The sequence below is a fragment of the Camelina sativa genome, chromosome 1 (genome assembly GCF_000633955.1).
Source record: "Camelina sativa cultivar DH55 chromosome 1, Cs, whole genome shotgun sequence".
Taxonomy (NCBI): Eukaryota; Viridiplantae; Streptophyta; class Magnoliopsida; order Brassicales; family Brassicaceae; genus Camelina; species Camelina sativa.
The window spans coordinates 14,451,228-14,470,486 of NC_025685.1; the positions used below are offsets into that span (position 1 = coordinate 14,451,228).

The 19,259-nt window shown below is 36.2% G+C and overlaps 3 protein-coding genes across 3 annotated transcripts; 1 reads left to right on the forward strand and 2 right to left on the reverse strand.

The window, feature by feature from the left end:
* On the forward strand, positions 2,123 to 2,983 carry LOC104790594. Its single transcript, XM_010516374.1, has one exon. It carries the CDS (start codon positions 2,123 to 2,125, stop codon positions 2,882 to 2,884), a length of 762 nt encoding a protein of 253 aa, XP_010514676.1. The 3' UTR covers positions 2,885 to 2,983.
* Positions 5,746 to 7,641, reverse strand: LOC104790604 (NEP1-interacting protein 2). The gene is made up of 5 exons (XM_010516385.1): positions 7,100 to 7,641; positions 6,700 to 6,878; positions 6,522 to 6,605; positions 6,258 to 6,425; positions 5,746 to 6,148 (listed from the first exon to the last, which is right to left on the reverse strand). Exons 1-5 carry the CDS (start codon positions 7,257 to 7,259, stop codon positions 6,026 to 6,028), a joined length of 714 nt encoding a protein of 237 aa, XP_010514687.1. The 5' UTR covers positions 7,260 to 7,641; the 3' UTR covers positions 5,746 to 6,025.
* On the reverse strand, positions 15,166 to 15,959 carry LOC109132248 (putative defensin-like protein 256). The gene is made up of 2 exons (XM_019243612.1): positions 15,902 to 15,959; positions 15,166 to 15,365 (listed from the first exon to the last, which is right to left on the reverse strand). The coding sequence occupies exons 1-2, from the start codon at positions 15,957 to 15,959 to the stop codon at positions 15,166 to 15,168; spliced, it is 258 nt and encodes an 85-aa protein (XP_019099157.1).

Sequence of the window (19,259 nt, forward strand, 5' to 3'; positions counted from 1 at the left end):
AAATACTCCCTCTGTCCAATTCATAAGATTTTCTACCTACAAGTACAAAGTTTAATTAAGAAGCATAAATGTTTTTTTTCTTTTTGTATAAACATATTATTTAACATTTATTTTTAAAAAGTTAACCAATAGAAAAGAAACTGCAGAATACAAATAGACATAACATAATTTTTTTTGGGAAGGAAGGGGAGACTAAGTCCCCTTTAACTATTCAAACTCAAAAATTAAGGATAAACCTGACGAGGAGCCGCAACCCCTCCGAACATTATCCGAAAGAACAGACTCAACACCACTTGGAACAGTATCAAATGAATGAAAACCTAACTGCAAAAGAAAAAACATAGTTTGCTAATTTTTGTCAGCAAGACGATTAGCTTCCATATACACTTGAGTAATTCAGATATTCTAGTTCCAGAAAATGAAATCATGACACAAACGTACCAAAAACGACAATGATGAGCCTCGCTAATCTTTGTCACAAGAAAATCAACCAACACTTTAGAATCCACTTCCAACTCCAACTTTCTGACCCGTCTCTCCCATGCGATCCATAAACTATAATACACTCTCCCATGCAAGCCATAAACCATAAACGTTTTTCTAGATCATAACATATTAAATGAACATAAATAATGTATAATTTTTGTGAAAAGCTAATAATATGAAATAATCAATAAAAAAAACAAGAACATCCATTATAACAAATTGAGTAACAAAGTATAGAAAGTTTACTTCATATATTTGTTAACTTTTATTTTGCATATCTATTCTTCATGATCATGTGTGTATATAAAGCATTTCACCTTTTTTTTGTCATACATGAAGCGTTTAACTTAATCATCTATTTACCCAAAGAAAACAAAGCACTTCACAAATATCAAAATAAATTTTGTGGATACTATTAACCATAATCAGTCATGATGATAGCATTTTTCGTGCTCCATATTCTAACCCAAACTAACATATAATTTCATTCTAATTGTAAAATTTAAATTCTAACCATCTCATTTGTAAACCCAAATCGGCATATAATTTTATTATAATTGTAAAATCTAAATCCTAACCATCTCATTTGTAAATCCAAACTGACATATAATTTCATTTTAATTGTAAAATCTAAACCCTAACCACTTCATTTGTAAACCCAAACCGACATATAATTTCGTTTTAATTGTAAAATCTAAATTCTAACCACTTCATTTGTAAAACCAAACCGACATATAATTTTGTTTGAATTGTAAAATCTAAAGCCTAATCACCTTATTTGTAAACCCAAACCGATACATTATTTCATTCTAATTGCAAAATCTAAACCAATCCAATATTTAACCTTCCTTAAAAAATATATACATAATTTGTTTCCTTAATTTGTTTTGCTTTTTAATTTAATTTTGATTAATTTTTTTAAATAAGATAATGTATAGAAGATTTCGATGGATTGAAAAAGAAGAAGTGAATAAAAAGGTTCATCCTAGGAGTGAACCTAAGTATTTTACTATATATATTGTTGTCGTAATTGGTTAACAATGTTTATTTTTTCAAATCTTCTGAATTCACTAGATTATGTAGTATCGAACTTGTTTGGACAGAAAAATAATGTAGTATCAAACATGTTTTCTTTATATTTCTAATAAATCCAAAAAAAAAAATTTGACATAAAAGACGATTTGGTCTCTCGATGTTATCCTTGAATGTACAAGACGACTCGCAGACGATATGCATTAGAGTCCCAGCTTGATTATATTGACTTTCACATATTCACTATGTCAACGTTATTGAACTTTTAGCCCAACACGATAAATGATAATTTGATACTTTTTTTTGTGCATGAAGATAATTTGATACATTGAATCGTTATTTTGCAATATATCCACCTTCTTTAGTTTGAATCCCAATGTGAACCTTGTCCATATATTTATAGAGAGACATTATTGTTCCAATATAGTTAAAGACAAACTACAACTTGGTTAGTCAAATCTTAAACATTATAAACCAAAAAAAAAAAAGTAAACTCTTTATCATTTTATTTTGTGAATGATTACCAAAAGTCTTCTTTTATTTTCACTATAAATAGTTTGAAACCCTTTTGCTCATACGCAAATCAAGAATATTATTACTTCTAATGGCTTCAGGGAAACCAGCTACCCGCCCTTCAGTGAGACACCCGAGCCACAACCATCCATTGCGCGGTCACAAAGCCCAAGTTGAAGATGAGATCATTTGCTCTGGTTGCGACCTAGACCTGATCGGTGCATCTTTCAAGTGCACAAAGTCAGAGTGTGATTACTTCTTGCACAAGACATGTTTCGAGCTTCCACGAGAGATTCGTCACAAGTCTCACGCTGATCACCCTTTGACCCTACTCTATTCCCCACAGAATAATCAATCCACCTACACGTGTGACGCATGCGGTGAGTATGGATCCGGGTTCACGTATAACTGCTCTATATGCCACTACGATGTTCATGTTGGATGTGTATCTATGCCAGAGACCATGAAGCATGACGAGCACGCGCACACGCTCGTTTTGCTCTACAGTACTCCTTGCCCAAAGGGTCATATATTTACGTGTGATGTTTGCCAGGAAACTATGCCGGATAATTTGTGGTTGCACTATTGCCAGAAGTGTGACTACGGTGCTCATTTACATGCATGCGTCGCTGAAGAAGAGGAAAAGCCAAAAAAAGGAGGAAGAGGAAGAGGAGGAGAAGGAGGAAGTAATGGAAATGGGGTGAACGGAGGAAGGAGCTCGGCCAATTCAGAGCTAGCTGCGATGTTGAAGGCTCAAAGGGAGATGGAGCAGATGCAGATTGCTCTACACTTGGAGATGCAAAGAGCTAAGATTGATAAAAAGTCAAGAAAACATATGCTCAAAATGATCTAAGATATCAACTCGTCTATTGCTCTCGGAATCTTGAAACTCTAAAACTCTAAAACTCTTTCACTTTTTGCTTGTCTTTATATTTTCTTTATATTTTGTATTTTCTCCGAGCTTTTATGTAATTTATCTATGAAATAATCTTTTAGTAGTTGAAAATCATCACTATAAAAGACGGAAAAAGGAAAGAAAGAATAAAGCAGAATTACAAGCCATTAATTAGCATTAGTTAGTTGTATAGCTAAAATCCATAGACATTTACTATATTCAAGTAATTTACGTGGTACAAATAGACTACTACTACAGTCTACATCCATTACACTCATCAAATCAATTGATCAGTAATAAACTATTGAATATAATAACGATAAAGACTCATTTAGAAAAAGGAACGTTACAAAGGAAAATTAAAAAAGGGTCAATTTGCTAGATAACCAAAATCATAATAAAGAATACAGCCAATTAAATCTGGAAACGAAGTGAATAGCCATAGCCCAAGATGAGATGACCAAAAGGGATAGAACTAGAATAAGTGAAGGATACGTCCGCGGCCAGAGAGTCAAAGAAGAGAGAGAATAGTGATGATATGGCCAAATTAATATTATCTTAAGTGGTTTTAAATGTTGAATTAGTCTCATCCAAATAATTGATTTTTTTTGGGTCAAACATAATAATTTTTTTTTGTGTTCAATATGATTTGAATTTTTAAAATGGGATATTATAGTTAATTAGCATATAAGGGTTAGATGGTTGAAGGGATCACTCACTTAATTTATGTTTTTTTCTGTTAGTTTTGCTAAAATCCCAAAAAAAAAAAAANAAAAAAAAAAAAAAAAAAAAAAAAAAAAAAAAAAAAAAAAAACAAGAAATTTGTGAAGGTGGATTTTTGTCTATCATTTTTTTTTTCAAAATTTTGATATGTTCTTATTAGTTTCTTCATATATATTCGGTTTCAGTATAGCCCCATGGCCCCATCCTTTAACTAACAATATACATATTAGATGTGATCAAGCTTGCTGTAAAAGATGATACAACTTTCAACATGTAAACAGAGCTTAAAATGCTCAAGTTGATGCTTAGCAAAGAAACTTAGTTGATGCTTAGCAAAGACACTTAGTTGATAGTTAGCAAAGCAACTTAGTTGATAGTTAGCAAAGCAACTTAGTTAATGCTTAGCAAAGAAACTAAGTTGATGGTTAGCAAAGCAACTTAGTTGATGCCTACCAAGGCAACTTAGTTGATGCTTACCAAGGCAACTTTGTTGTTGGTCGTTTACTACTCACACTTGGAAAACTTTGAGATAAATTTGCCATCTTTGTACTTGGTTTTCAGGTAAAATATAAAGGTAAGTAGTCAGCCAGGGAAACAAAATAAAGTATGTCATAAAAATTAAGAGTATTCGGAGTAGTTGTAGTCTCTGAAGGAGGAGAGGTCAGAAATTTATAGTAAGGGGGAGGTATTGGTTTAGGATTTAGAAAGAATTTTAATGACTTTATGTTCTTGCTGATTTTTAGAATCATAGAAAATTGAAAGTTAAAAATGAAGGATTCTAAGAGATTGTTTAGGAAGTTTTTTAAAATCTTGCTGATTTGTTTTTTCTAATCTTGTAAAATCTTTCTATTTGATGAAAGAGTTTTCATGACTTTTGTTATGAAGGAAATGATATAAAATCCTAAACCAATAACATAAAATTTGAATTCATTAACAATCCAAGATTCTTTTGTTTTACTTGAATAACATAAAACTTTTAATGATTTTATAAAACTCTTAATCCAATAACACTAGATTTATCAAGATTTTAGATAACTTTTTACAAATCCACAACCAATAACACCAAATTTTTAAAGAGTTTTAAAAAGTCTTGATTGAATAACAACATATTTACCTAACTTTTTAAAGTCATTAAAATTTTTTCTAAATCCTAAACCAATACCTCCCCCTAAAAGTCATATTAATTACGATTGATTTTTGCAATTTGGTGCTGGTTTGATTTCAGTTCACATTAAAGAGTGCTTTGAATATGTAAGTACTTGTGCTTTAAATATGTAAACACTCGTGTCTGTGGTTTTAAGTACTCAAGAAAAAGCCGGCCAACTAGTTTCTGGCGTAATTGAACACAAGTCACACAACATTAGCCAGAATAAATCATTTAAATAAACAAATACTTTATTTTTGGCGTATTTCTCTGTACTGTACATATGCTGACTTAAACCTAACATTAGAGAACTCGGAGTCCTAAAGTAAAAAGAAGAAAAGCAGACCCGATGGGGGAGAGATTGTGCAAGTCCATCACCCATGCTCAATGTGGATCCGCCCTTCTACACCTCGCAACACCGTGTTGCAAGGTGATTCAATTTCATAACTCCCAACAAGTAAACAGAGAACAAACACTTAGTTGGTGCCTTAGCAAAGCAGCCAAAGCTAAATTTGTTTTTTTTTGTTACAATCTATATCAATCTTTTGGAACTTCTTTGAAATTTTGTACTTGGTTTTCATAGCAATACCACGGGAAAATACAATACCATGTGATATAAATTAAGAGTACTACAATACAAGGCTCTGATTCAGGGAGAGGATTTATGGTACTAGAACTACCAGAGAATTAGAGGACAGAAATTATTATAGAAGATTGCAATTTGGTGCTAGACAACGACTTCACACACCAAAAAACAATTGTTAGGTTGAGCAAATTACATCAAAGAATCCTTTAAATACGTAAGTACTTAGTTTGGTTCCACCAGACAAGAATCTAGTAAATATTGTCTAATGGATTTGGTCCCGTGAGTGAGTAGTGTCTCTAGTTTCAAGTGCTCAAGAAAAAGCCGACCAACTAGTTTCTGGCTCAATAGAACATGAGTAACACAACATTAGCCAGAAAAAAAAAATAATAATAAACAAAAACTCTATATTTTTGTGTTTCTTTGTACATGGGCTGACTAGAACATAACATTAGAGAACTAGGGAGTGAGTCCTACAAAGACTCTGAAAGACAAAGAGAGGTATGGTAATTGTAAACAGCCAAAAAGAACTATAATTTACATGAAAGTTATGGAAGAGGAAAAGGAGCAGAACCGCCTCTTGAGGTACAAGCTGTAGAAATATTTGAACTGCATTATGAGAGATGGACAATGGAGAGAGAGAGTGAAATTAAAGGTCACGTCTACACATCGGGCAAGAACCGTGTCTGAGGAGCCAATTGTCTATGCAAGGCAAGTGAAACATGTGATGACAATGAGGCAAGCTTCTAACTGTTTCACCAAGCTGGAAATCCTGCAAAATCACATATCAAGAAGGAGAAGAAACCCCCAAAAAAACTTTCAATTAGACATGCGATTCGAGATAAAGAGCTACCACAAAGCAAACTGATGATAGAACCAACCTGAAGACAAACAGAACAGGAGTCTGTGTTCTCAGAAGCATCAGTGTTATTGTTGCCAGTAATTGTCATCTTTGGGATTTTCTCAACCAGGTCTCCTGTCAATCCTTTTGAGCCACCTGTATCAAAGAGACTTATCTGATCATCAAAGGCTGTATCCACAGCTCCCATCTGATCAGAAAAGACAAAAAGGATTAATAAAGATGGAGATGCAAATTTAACAGAAATGGTGAAAAAAATTCTGAAAGCTTTGAATGCTCAACATACTTGACTTTGCACCGCACTTAGCATTGCAGGACCTATGCGCTCTCGTACAAGTCTCCCGCTTAGAAGACTAACAATGACATCAATCTACACACCAAAAAAGAAACACTAATCAATCACTTTGAATTTCAATCCAAACTTGATGGCTACTTTGAAAACAGAGTAAAGAGTTGCTGCTCACCAAATAGAGAAGACATCCGAAAGCTGACTCATCGGATTTCCAGAGATCAAGCGATGATTCAAAGACCTCAATAGAGAAAACAGCTCCAGAAATGGCACCAATTGCTGCTCCTCTAATGAAACCACTCTCAGTTTCTTGGCCTATCAAAGCCCCTGTAAGTGCCCCTAGCAATGTCCCCACTGAACAAGAGAAAAGGAAACAACTTTATATAGCTCCAAGCTGAAGACTTTCTAATAATCATATCAATTCAATGATTCAAACCAATCCAATCAAAGATAAAGCAACAAATTTATGTTACCAAACAATCTCAGAATTTTGCAGCAGAGCAACAACAACAAATATTGACTGCAGAGAGACAAAATCAGATCCAAAATCATAAGAACAGTTACAAGAAACAAACCTAAGGCGAAGAAGAAGGTCAAGATGGCGGAGATAATGGTACCCAAAACAGCAGAGACGAGGAAATGGCAAGCGTCTTTGATCCGTTCGACGAAATTCCCAAGAGAAGGGCTTGACGAAAGAGGACAAAACCCAGATTGGAATCTATAAGAAGAAGACATACTTTTTTTCTAAACCTTTAAGCGTAATCGAAGAGAACCCAGAAAACGATTAACGATGAAAAGCAGAGTTGGGAGAGAAGCTTTATTATATATAGTATAGGGAGAGAAAGATGAGATTTTGCTTAGTGGTTAAGAGAGAGAGAGAGAGAGAGAGAGAGAGAGAGAGAGAGAGAGAGAGAGAGAGAGATGGGATGTTTCGCTAATTGCATTTAAAGCTTGGGGGTGAGTTTTGCTTTCATGGCCAGAATTTTATTGTAGGTGAAGGATTATCTTATAGAGTTTTTTTTTTTGTGTGTGTGTGTCAGAATCAGTGACGACGACGATACACAACAAAACGAAAGTTTCAAACTTTCGTTTTCAGAAAGCACACACGAGTCAGAGAAGGAAGAAGAGAGATGAGCTCATCACGGGGCAAAGAACTTTCTAATTATTTTGCCAAAAAAAAAAAAAAAAATGCATTTTTGAAAATTAGTTAATTATTAACTAATACATTTTCTTTAGGTAAGCCAAATTATAGAAGACGTTATTTCTTAGGTCAATCCATTTGCAAACTTACAAAAAAAACAACTGTAGGAAATCTATAATTTAAACCCTAATATAACATTTTGTCACAATTTTCTATTTTTCAAAACAATTATAATAAAAATAATAACATGTATTAATTTTCAAAAGCTTAATATTAACTACATAAATCTAGTTTTATAATTCAAAACACTAGTAAATGTGATCGTACAAGCAAAATACGTATAAGAAATTTAATAAACAAAGGCTAGCTAAATTTAAGCAATAGAAAAAAATGCAAAAAACGATTATAAGAACTGTTGTTAAAACTATATATTACTTTAGCAGAGAAGTTCTTTTAAAAAAATCAAGTTATATTGAGAGAGTATGTGATCCCTCGTCTCCTCTTTGTCAATGTCTCTTCTTCGATATCTTGTACGCGTAAAAGTAAATGGTTTATAGGTAAAGTTCAAGTATTTATATATGTTGTGGGGTTTAAGTTTAATTACTCGTAGTTATATGTATATCACAACAAATAATAATCACTTTGAAAGAAATCTTTATATATATATATATATATATATTCATTGCTAAAATGGGTTCATAACTAGAATATTACCCATCATAATGATCACTTTTGAATGACATATTCATATAAATCTATTGATAACCACAAGCACTAACTATAATATTATCTCCCAGATATTGCACATTAAATTCAATTTTGTAGATTTGATATGTATTTTTTTCAAGTTGAAGGTAAACTTGCAAAAATATGTTATTTATAAAGTTTTTTTTGTTTTGTATAAAATTCTTTAGTCAGCTCATTTGAACGAGTCTTTTTCTGTAAAGTTCATGGTTGATTTTCCTGGATTCATTAAAACAATTACTGCATTTTAGATCAAAAGTAAAAGTTTGTGATATTCCGTTTTTCTAAGCGATTGTACCCTTTCTCATATAAGTGTCTGAATACATATATAACCTGAACCAACAATTTTAGATAATTGTATTATAGAAATGGCACACAACAGTTCATAAATTAAAACAAAGTGAAAATTAAAAATTTGAGTTCGCTGGTCTCATTCCTCTAGTTCAAAAAATAGTTACTAGATCCAACCCAATATTTTAATATAACTTGACAGAAAAAAAACACCACTTTCTATATTAATAGAGATTATAGCAAGCATAGTCTGAAATTAGTAGAAATTTCGTTTTCGAAAAATCCCAATATTAGAAAAACTAGTTTTAGCTAGTATTCTGATACTGATGCAACTATACTTTCTTTCATTATAATTATACTTATAGTGGAAATGACAAATTGTGTTTACAAATTACATTTTTTTTTGTTAATCAAATTGCATTAATTCAAATTAAAGAGTTAGTATAATTTGGGCCGGTTGAACCAGGAAAATCACAGTCAACGATACAAGGATAAGTAGATGTAAACCATCAGATGAAATGAAAGTAGATAGAGAGTTTTTCGCAATCTCATCCGCTCGTCGATTCCTCTCCCGAGGAAATAAGTTAAATGAGATTTCTTCAAAATTCGATGTTGGCAAGAGGATATCATGTAGAATCTCATGAATCTCCTTCAGTTGGAGTTCCAAATTAATCGCTTTGACCAGCTGTTGTCAATCAGAGGCGAACAAAAGTTTCCGAAAGCCAAGCTCAAAAGCGTGTTGCAGAGCCATATATATTGCTATTGCTTCCACCATAAGCGGCGATCTGACATGGTGAGAGTTTGCAGTACATGTTTTCTCAGCATGTGGCGAGGGTCCGAAGAAAATCCAGCCAAAGCCCGCATCTCTAGACTCCTCCCTCTAAGCCGCATCCGTGAAGCAATGAATCAGATCTGGTGTTTCGTCGAGGCTCTGTCGATGTGCACATGTATGGGGTAGGGGATTTTCTGGGGTTTGGTTGAGGTACCATTCTCGGGTTTGGGTAACTGCTTGAGTCACTACCTCTTTCGGGGATATAGATCTCTGTTCAAAAATCAGCTTATTTCGGCATGTCCAAATGGTCCATAGAATCCAAGCACCAAGAGCCCCTTTTGCAATCCCAGTAGGTGGGAGACACACAAGGGGTCAGGATGCCTTTATTCCCATGTCCAAGCTCTGGATCCTCGATGGATCAAAAGAAGCTTTAACCGGTACCTGCATCCAAACATCTCTGGCAAAAGAACAATGTAAGAATAGGTAGAGGCGAGTCTCCTCGTGGCCACAGAAAGGGCAAACGACCGCTTGATTAATACCATGGCTTACTAAATTCTCACCCGTTGGAAGCACATTCCTCAGTAGCTTCCAGAAGAAGAATCTGATTTTTGGTAGACAAGGTAGGGTCCAAATCTCTTTCTCCCAGTTAAAATCCTGGTAAAGGTTTTCATGTTGTGCTTGTTGATCTCGTTTTAAGGATAAAGTTTGATAACTTGATTTTGCTGTGTATTCCCCAGATTTTGTAGGTAGCCATATGTAGCGATCTCCTGCTCCATGTTTGCTGGGTCTAATGGCCAGAATGTCGTCCTTGTACTTGGGAATCATTGATTCTACTCGCTCTAGGTTCTAAGTCATGGTGAGATAACAAATGAGGTCTGATACCTTTGAATATGGGAATTCTTAGGTGGGGGTCCCAGTGGGCATGTAGGTCCAGATACTAGTTGAGGTCCCAGATACTAGTTGAGGTCATACCATGGATCATACCAGATACTAGTTGAGGTCCCAGAACCTATTGCTTTTCCCATCTGAGATTTGATCAAGTCTCTGCCAATACAAATTCCTCTCCATCCATGGGAGGCTGAGGAAGGTACCTCACAGTCTAAGAAGGGAGCATCACCACAATACTTTCCCATCAAGACTCTTGCAAGTAGGCTTTCTGGTTGAGTTAAGATTCGACAGCTTACCTTTGCTAAGAGTGCATCATTGAAGTCTGGTATGTCTCGAAATCCTAGGCCACCATTCTTTTTAGGGTTTGTCATCTTTGACCAGGATATCCAGCACATTTTTTGTTTTTCCTCAGATTCATCCTACCAGAAACGAGTAAGGGCGGATTGGATACGTTTACAAAGGGAGTCTGGTAGCTTAAAGCATGACATAGCGTAGGTAGGCATTGAAGCAAGGACTGATTTTAGCATGGTAGTCTTCCCAACAGAGGAGAGTGACCTAGTGGACCAGCTTCTTGATCGTTGCTTAATTCTATCCACGATGGAGTTGAACATATCTCGTTTCTTTCGGCCAAATAACTCCGGGAGTCCTAGATATTTACCAAGTACTCCTATTTGTCTCACTCCAAGGAGTTGGATAGCCGCCTCTCGTGTGGTCTCACACGTTTTTGCGGATAAGGTAACAGCAGATTTCAGTTTGTTTATCTTTTGTCTAGGGAGGATGGACATTAACTCGCTACAACTTTGTTTGCCTGATTTGCAGAAGAACATGGTATCATCTGCGAATAGGAGGTGGTTAACTCGCGGGCTCTTCTTTGACACTCTAATTCCAGGTAGACGTTTCTCTTGTCGAGCCTTAATGCATAAACCAGATAATATCTCACTGCACAGGATGAAAATATAGGGTGAAAGTGGGTCTCTTTGTCTAATTCCTCTCTGTGGTTCAACAATTCCTTGTCCAGAGCCATTTAGAAGGTAGGAGTAGGAGACTGTAGTTATGCATAACATTATCCACTCTATCCAGATGTGGTGAAAACCCATTCTTTCCAGTACCAAGCGGATGCAGTCCCACTCAATGCGGTCATACGCCTTGCTCATGTCAGTCTTAACTGCCATATAACACCGCATCTTAGCTCTAAAGGTCTTGAGGTTGTGAAGGTTTTCATGCGTTATTAATACATTATCTGTTATTGCTCTGTTAGGTATAAAAGCTTACTGGTTTTCAGAAATCACCGTTTGGAGGATAGGTTGTAGACGCTTTGCTAGAACTTTGGAGATGATCTTGTAGAAGACTTAACATAGCGCAATAGGTCGCTAATCAAACATTTTCTGGGGGCTTTGAATCTTAGGTATAAGTCTGATGTGAGTTTCATTACTATGTGCAGGAATTCTGTTTGATAGAAAGAAACTCTGGACTTCCCGAACTACATTGTCCCCCACTGTGTTCCAGTTGGACTGGAAAAAACTGGCAGAGAAGCCATCTGACCCAGGAGCTTTATCAGGGTGAATTGAGAAGCAAGCATCTTTTATTTCTTTCGGAGATGGGATAGTTATGAGTTTTTGGTTTGCTTCAGGTGTAACACAAGGTTCTATTGCTTCACAGATGATACTTTCACGGTCACCACCTTCAGATGTGAAGAGATTTTGGAAATATTCAGTGATGACCGTAAGTATTTGTTCTTTTTTGTGTACATCAACTCCATTTCATTTTCAATTACTGAAAATTTGTTAATTGCATGTCTTCCCCTTGTTACAGCATGGAAATAGCCAGAGTTTTTATCTCCCAAGGTTAACCATAGTTGTCTGCTTCTCTGCTTCCAAAAGTCTTCCTCATCTTTATATGCCTTTAACAGTCTTAAATTAATGGTGGAGATTGCATCATCCATGGGAGCTTGGGTAGCCATGGCGTCTTCTAGTTGTTGTCGGAGCAAATCAATCTCCTTCTGGCTATCTTGGTGTTTCTGTCGGGACCAGGTTATGATTTCTCGTCTGCATCGAGCTAGTTTATTTTGCATTGTTTCATATTCATCATAATTCCAAGCCTTTAACACCAACTCTTTAACTTCAGGATTCCCTTTTAGACGTCTGTCATATCTAAACAGGCCTTTATTTTTTCTTTTTGTCAAATCAAGGCAGGTGAGTAGGGGTCTATGATCAGAACCTTCAAACCGGAGGTATACACATCGACTATGAGGGAAGTTCTCTGCCCATACACCGTTGGACATTGCTCTATCCAGACGACAATGAATGATGTGATCATGTCTCTTGCCTCTCCAGGAGAGAAAATTACCAGAGTGTCTTAGGTCGTAGAGATCACACTCAGTCATGAAATATCGGATATCAACAAAAGTTCCTTCATGCCTGTCTGGTCCCCCCCTGTTTCTCTGATGAGTCGATGATGTCATTGAAATCGCCAGTCAGGAACCAAGAGTCTTCTCTAGTAGCGCCTAGAGTGGTAAGTTCCTTCCACACGGCCCTCTTTTTCGTTCTATCAGGTTCTCCGTACAAAAAGGTGGAAAAAAAGTATTTGCCTTCAACAGTGATACGAGTGTTAATAAAATTTTTGCAGGAAGATAAAACAGCAATGTCTATATGGTGTTTCCATAAGAGGATTAGTCCCTCTCCCCCAGGAGTGTGGGGGGAGATCAGAAAATGATTCGGGTAATGCAACCAACTGAGAGAGGAGAGGACATTCTCATCAGAGTTTTTTTTTGTCTCCATGAGAAATATTACATCAGGTGTGATATTGGAATTGATCTCATGAAGTCGTCGGCCTGTTGTGGGATTCTCCAAACCACAACAATTCCAGCTCAATATCTTTACAAATTACATCAAATGAACAAATTCAGTTAACAACTAAAAACGTGAACACTTTGGCACTAGTAAGCAGAATCCTTAATAAGTACTTCATACTCCATAAAGAGTCTTTAGTTCGACGACATGTAGAGGGGGAGAGGCATCTCCGAGATCGTTTCAATCCCAAATGCAGCAATATATCGAATATATTGCCAATATTTTTAAAGAAAGAATCTGAAGCTTTTACGGATGTCGTTAGCAGCCGCTGCGGTGGCTTACACGATGAGCCCGTACTGTGAGTAAGCTTTGGAACACATCTTCTATGCACATGATATTTAATACATATCTAGTAATGAATTCGATGTCAGAAGTATGATGTGTCTGTCTCCAAAGTAAGTATTGAAACACTTATTTGATCTTAAATTATTATACATGTAACATAGTGGCTTCCTTATAATAAATACTCGATCCGGGTTTATATACATAAATGTACATATACGACATTTGAACAAAATATCAGCTCGAAGATATTTTTTGTTCGAGTATATTTATTTTATGTAATCCTTAAGGCATTTGGGTCCATGCCACTATAGGCCAGTCAGTCCCCATACACACATCAGAGTTACATAAATAGGCAATAGCGAAGGAAACTGATTAAAAACTCCGCAGAACGTATTTATGATAAGAATGGTTTTCTGTATAATGGCGGCATGTTGTAATGTACGTGTGTATACGAAAGAAGATACATGTGTTCGTTCCTTTTTTACTTCTGAATAAAAATGAGCTTACACTCTTATTATATTAGGAAATATATAAAAGAAATAACTTCGACGTAACCGTTTTAATTTAACTAACATAAGTTTACGTAACCATTTTTATTACCAACATGATTTTTTTTTCTGACAGCATCCGGCCGCTCATACAAAAGTTCATCTTAATGAAAACTCTCTAAATCTACAAGTACCATGTTGACACTTGTGTCATAGACGAATTAAACAAAAGTCTTTAACAAAAAAATAAAGAATTTAACAAAAGTCAATCCGAATATAATTAGGCGGCAACCGAACATATCGGTATTCGAGAAAGCGGTCTAGGTGCTAGGCGCTCAGCAGACGCCTAGATGACCATTTAACCCGCTTAAAATTACATACATTTTATTTTAATATTTATTTTTGATTTTTAAATTACATATAATTAAATTATTATGTTTTATATCTATATACGTAATTATAAACATTTATATGTTGTTAATATAACTTAAATAAATGTATTTTTCTTACCATCGTTTATAAATTTTTTATTTTTATAACATATATTTTAATATAATTATATATATATATAATGTTTTATGTTGTAAACGCCTAAACCGCCTAAAAACCGTCTAGGCTCCGACTAAGTGTTCTAGGCGCTAAGCGGTGATATATATATAATGTTTTATGTTGTAAACGCCTAAACCGCCTAAAAACCGTCTAGGCCCCGACTAAGCGTTCTAGGCGCTAGGCGTTGGGTCACCTCCCAGATACCGCCTAGCGCTTTCTTGAACACTAGAACATATATCTAAGTTCGAGGTCGGAGATCATCTGCAGGCTCTAATAAAAATAATCCGCAGGTTAGTGAAGAAGTCCTCCAACAATCTTAAGTCTTAGCCAACATTATCTTATAATTTTCGTAAAATTTATAAGAAAATGAAGAAAAGAAAAAAAAACTTTTTTTTTGAGCATCTCCAACCGAATTTTTAATTTTAGAGATGTACTTTTTTCAATTCTACTCCATTTTGGAATTAAAAATGGAGATCTCCACTCAAATTTTAGTGTTAAATAGAAATGGATGTCTCCAAATATAGATTGGTTGGAGATTAATCTTGTATAAGTGACAAAACCATCAAATTTTTTAAAATAATTTATATTTTATTCAAATATTCTTTATTCCAGGATATATACATACATTTTGTTATTATAATTTCAATTGATGTGGTGGAGGTCCTCCCCCAGCACAACCTTTATGTTCAAGAATACACTGTTTTTTAGAAGAACTGATATCATTTAGATGATACATACAAATATTGCGGGTCATGTTGCAAGCATACGGTGGTATGCATACTGGCTTGGAGTCACTGTCTCTAATACAATAACTCCCGACAGCATAGTTTTGTCCTTCAACACAACCAACAAGATAACAAAATTACTATTAGGGGGTTATTGAACAAATTTTTATTAAATTTGAAGACTTTAGAGTTCTAGTGTTATTCTAATTTTTTAAAACTTTTTTTATTGTTATTCAATTTATTGGTTATGGTTCTATTAAATACTTGTGTTATTCAATATTAAGATTATGTTAATGACAAGATGATATTGATTAGCAATAATAGAAATCAAAAACAAAAATATGAAGAAACAAATCACACTTTTTATGGTGTGATTCTGATATAATTTGTCAATTACCCTAAAATTTTCATTTTTCTATTCTTTCAAATTATTTAAATTCAGTTACTCAGGATCCTGCAAAGTTAATCTATTATTAAAATTATGATAAAATTTAAATTTGTTTCCAACAAAGATTTTATTTTTTCTTGTGAAAACTTAATTATTTTGTAAATTATTTTTATTATCAAAGACTAGTTTATTAACTATTTGTAAAGTAATGAAAATTTCAGTTGGCTTGTTTCAAAATGATATTAAGGTATACTTACGGAAGACAACAACTAGAAGAGTAACCAATAACAAAAAATTTAAGAATATGTTCTTCATTCTCAAAGTATTTATTTTACTTTTTCTTTCAAGTTTCAATGGTGATTTTTTTTTGGGTAAATATTTCAGTGGTGAGTTGAAGGTACTCTATATCCCTTTAAAATAAACCCTTGTTATAGTCCAGTTTAGGTGATGGTTGAACTTGTGACAGAAAAAAAAAAGGTGAAGGTTGAACAATAAATTAAAAAATTGTATGACTAACCAAAAATAGTCACTCTCAATAAACATGATAAAGTAGCAAAATTTTAATTAATACATAATGTAGATTGTATATTATTGCATCATAACTACAAAATCTTAATGGATTCGATAAATAAAATTTTCTTTTTGTCAAACCAAAGCTTTCAATAAATTTTTCTCGCTCGAGCCATCCGTTCGAGCCGTCATCCCCATACGCGGAAAGAGACCGACACGAGCTTCAAACTTAAAGGAGGACGGGAGTGATTAAGAACAGGAGGAACCTGCGTTGCGCTCAGAACAACTTCCCAGAAAATCGGTCAGACGGAAGAGCGCTGAGACGAAACAAACTCCCAAGGAATACTATGAGCTGTTCCAGCAGTTGGAGTTCGATGGCACAAGGTATCCCATGTGGAGATAATGCTGCAACTCGGGATTGCAGAGGATGTTCAGTATCTGTTTAGGCGGTGCCATCTGGAGAGAATCATGAACACACCCAAGAATGGATACAGGGAGGAGACAATTCAGTTCCTCTGCACTCTGGAGATGCACTTATATGCGGATGAGCCGGGAATGATGTCTGATGGAGGTCTGGGTTACATTACATTTCTCGTTCACGGCCATTTCCACACTCTTACCCTTAGAACCGTCGAAGAGATGCTTGGATTTCCCAGCGGAACGGGACTACGCCGCAGTTTGAGCGGAATGAGATGGCCGCACTTTGGGCAACAATTAGGAGCACGCCCACATTCACTTCATCGAAGACAAAAGCGCTGAACCTGCAAAGCCCAGTGTTGCGTTACTTCCAGAAGGCGGTTTCGAATGCATTCTACGCAAAAGAAATCAAGGGATACATGATGAAGGGAGAGCTTGAGATGATTGATCTCGCGCTTAAGGGACTCTCATTCACTGCCATGAATTGCACTGCGATGCAAGGTGACATATCCAACACTTCCATCTCGCTCTACCTTATCAATTACCTGATGTCATACAAGAACTGGGTCTCGAGGCTCAGCAACAACCACACTCTCGGAGTGATGTGCATGGGAGGCGTAGTGACTTGGTTCCTTGAGGCTGTTGGTGTTCCCCTACACTCTGAGTCGCACCCACCACGTTGGATAGACATCAGCAACCTGCGACAGCTACGCACTTTGGATTGGGGATTGATACATGGACGATTGCTCTACAAGTTTGTGCATCCTGCGGTCGGTCCCTCGAGATTACTCATCCTTTGCGTCGAGTTGACTACAATCTTAGAGGGTGAGCATATCGAGTTCATTCCTCCCGCTGATACCCTATAAAATTCTGAAGTTGAGGAGGAACATGTAGATGTTGCGGAAACAGAAGCCGAGCCAATGGAGGAAAACACCGAGGAGTACCGCACAGAGAAGTTCTACTTCGAGGAGTACTCAGACCCAAGAATGGCTAAGGGGGTCAGAGCAGCTCATCAACGCCTCAACCAGCTTCAGCGATAGGGGAAAGCCAGAGACAAGGCGTTCAGCAGCTTCACCAAGACTCTTAAGACCTTCATGCGTAAGTTTAGCTGCTCGACTTCCACAACCGCCATCCCTAGGTCTATCCCAGAGGACACCAGACCAATGTCAGGACGTCCTTCCGAGACCCTCGAGCGAACACCTTCTTCGATCCCCTCTCCAGCACGTCAATCTTCATATGTGCCTCGGGAGCGTCAGGCTACACCCGTCCCTTCACGCCACTCGTCACATGAATCTAGGGAGAGAAGGGGACACGGTTTGCGTGGTTCCAGAGCCTCCTCAAGTCGTCGTTCAGCGCGTCGTTCCGCAGCTCAAGCTGAGCAAGAGGTTGAGCAGCGAGATGAAGGTCAAGGTGATTCTCAGGATATGCAGGAGGTTGAGCAGCATGTCAAACATCAAGGCGATCATCAGCCTACCGAGGTGGTAGTATCGGACCATGATGAGTCAAGAGTCGATGACATGCAGTGTGACGAGCAGCCGAACATGTATCAGAACACGCAAGCGGATGAGCAGCAAGTCGACCAACCAGCTGAGGTCACTCCCGCAGATCCGGAACAAGAGGAAGGACAAAGTCAGTATCACGCTCCACCTTGGGCGAGCACCGGCTCCTTCTTCTACTACTGAGGTACTCCTGCTTTCCCATTTCATTCTTGCATTGTTTCTGTTGTGATTTTTAAACCTTCCTGCAAATTTTTCTTACACAGGAGACTATGTAATTTAAGTTTGGGGAGGGTTTGGATGATGTTTTTGATATTGTTTTTTGTGATTCTTATTTCAAATTTTTGCATCATATCATATTTGAGTCTGCATTCATCTATTTGCATAGAAAAACCAAAAAAATTTGAAAATTTTCCAAAAGAAAAAAAAAAATCTCCATAAAAACAGAGTGTTCATGTAGTTTAAACTTGCACATTAGGATTGAGTCTAGTGTTATTCATATAGGGTTGTTGCATTTAGCATAGGGATTGATGATGTAACCTTGTAACCATGTTGGATTTAATAGGATAGGATCAAGGCCCTTGTTATTAGTTCTTTGATGCTTGTTGATTGAACTTGAAAATGTAAGATTGAAGCATGTTTTGAATTGACATAACTCCCTATCTATCTGAACCTAATCCTGACTTGCAATTATCCGATTATGCATAGAAGTTGAACTCATGGATATCATACACATACTTGGATTGTCTTTCACATTTTTACCACCTTTGTCAATCCAAGTAGCTGATTCCCATTGCTGCAACAGTTTTCCGCACCCTTAACCAACCGTTCTTTAAAGCCAATTGTATTCTTGAGTGTCAGGCCTTTTTCGAGTTGAGCTTGTTAGAAAGTGTTAGGTTCTAACCGACAAGAGTAGGATCCTGTGTAGTTCTAGTTCTCGTTTTCCGGACTAGTAGGATTAGGTGAGAACTCGATTTTGGGGATTGGGTATGGATTTGTGCAGAAAAGTACAGGGTACAAAGTCTTAAGGAGGGGGATGTGTTATCAAAGTTTACAAGTCTAGTAAATGATTTGGGTTGAGCAAAGGAGAAAGATTTACCGGTTCTGGGCATAGAATGAAAAGATTAGACAAAGAAAAGAAAGTAAAATGTTAAAGATGTCTAGATCGAGTCCTTAGAAGAAAAAAAAAAAA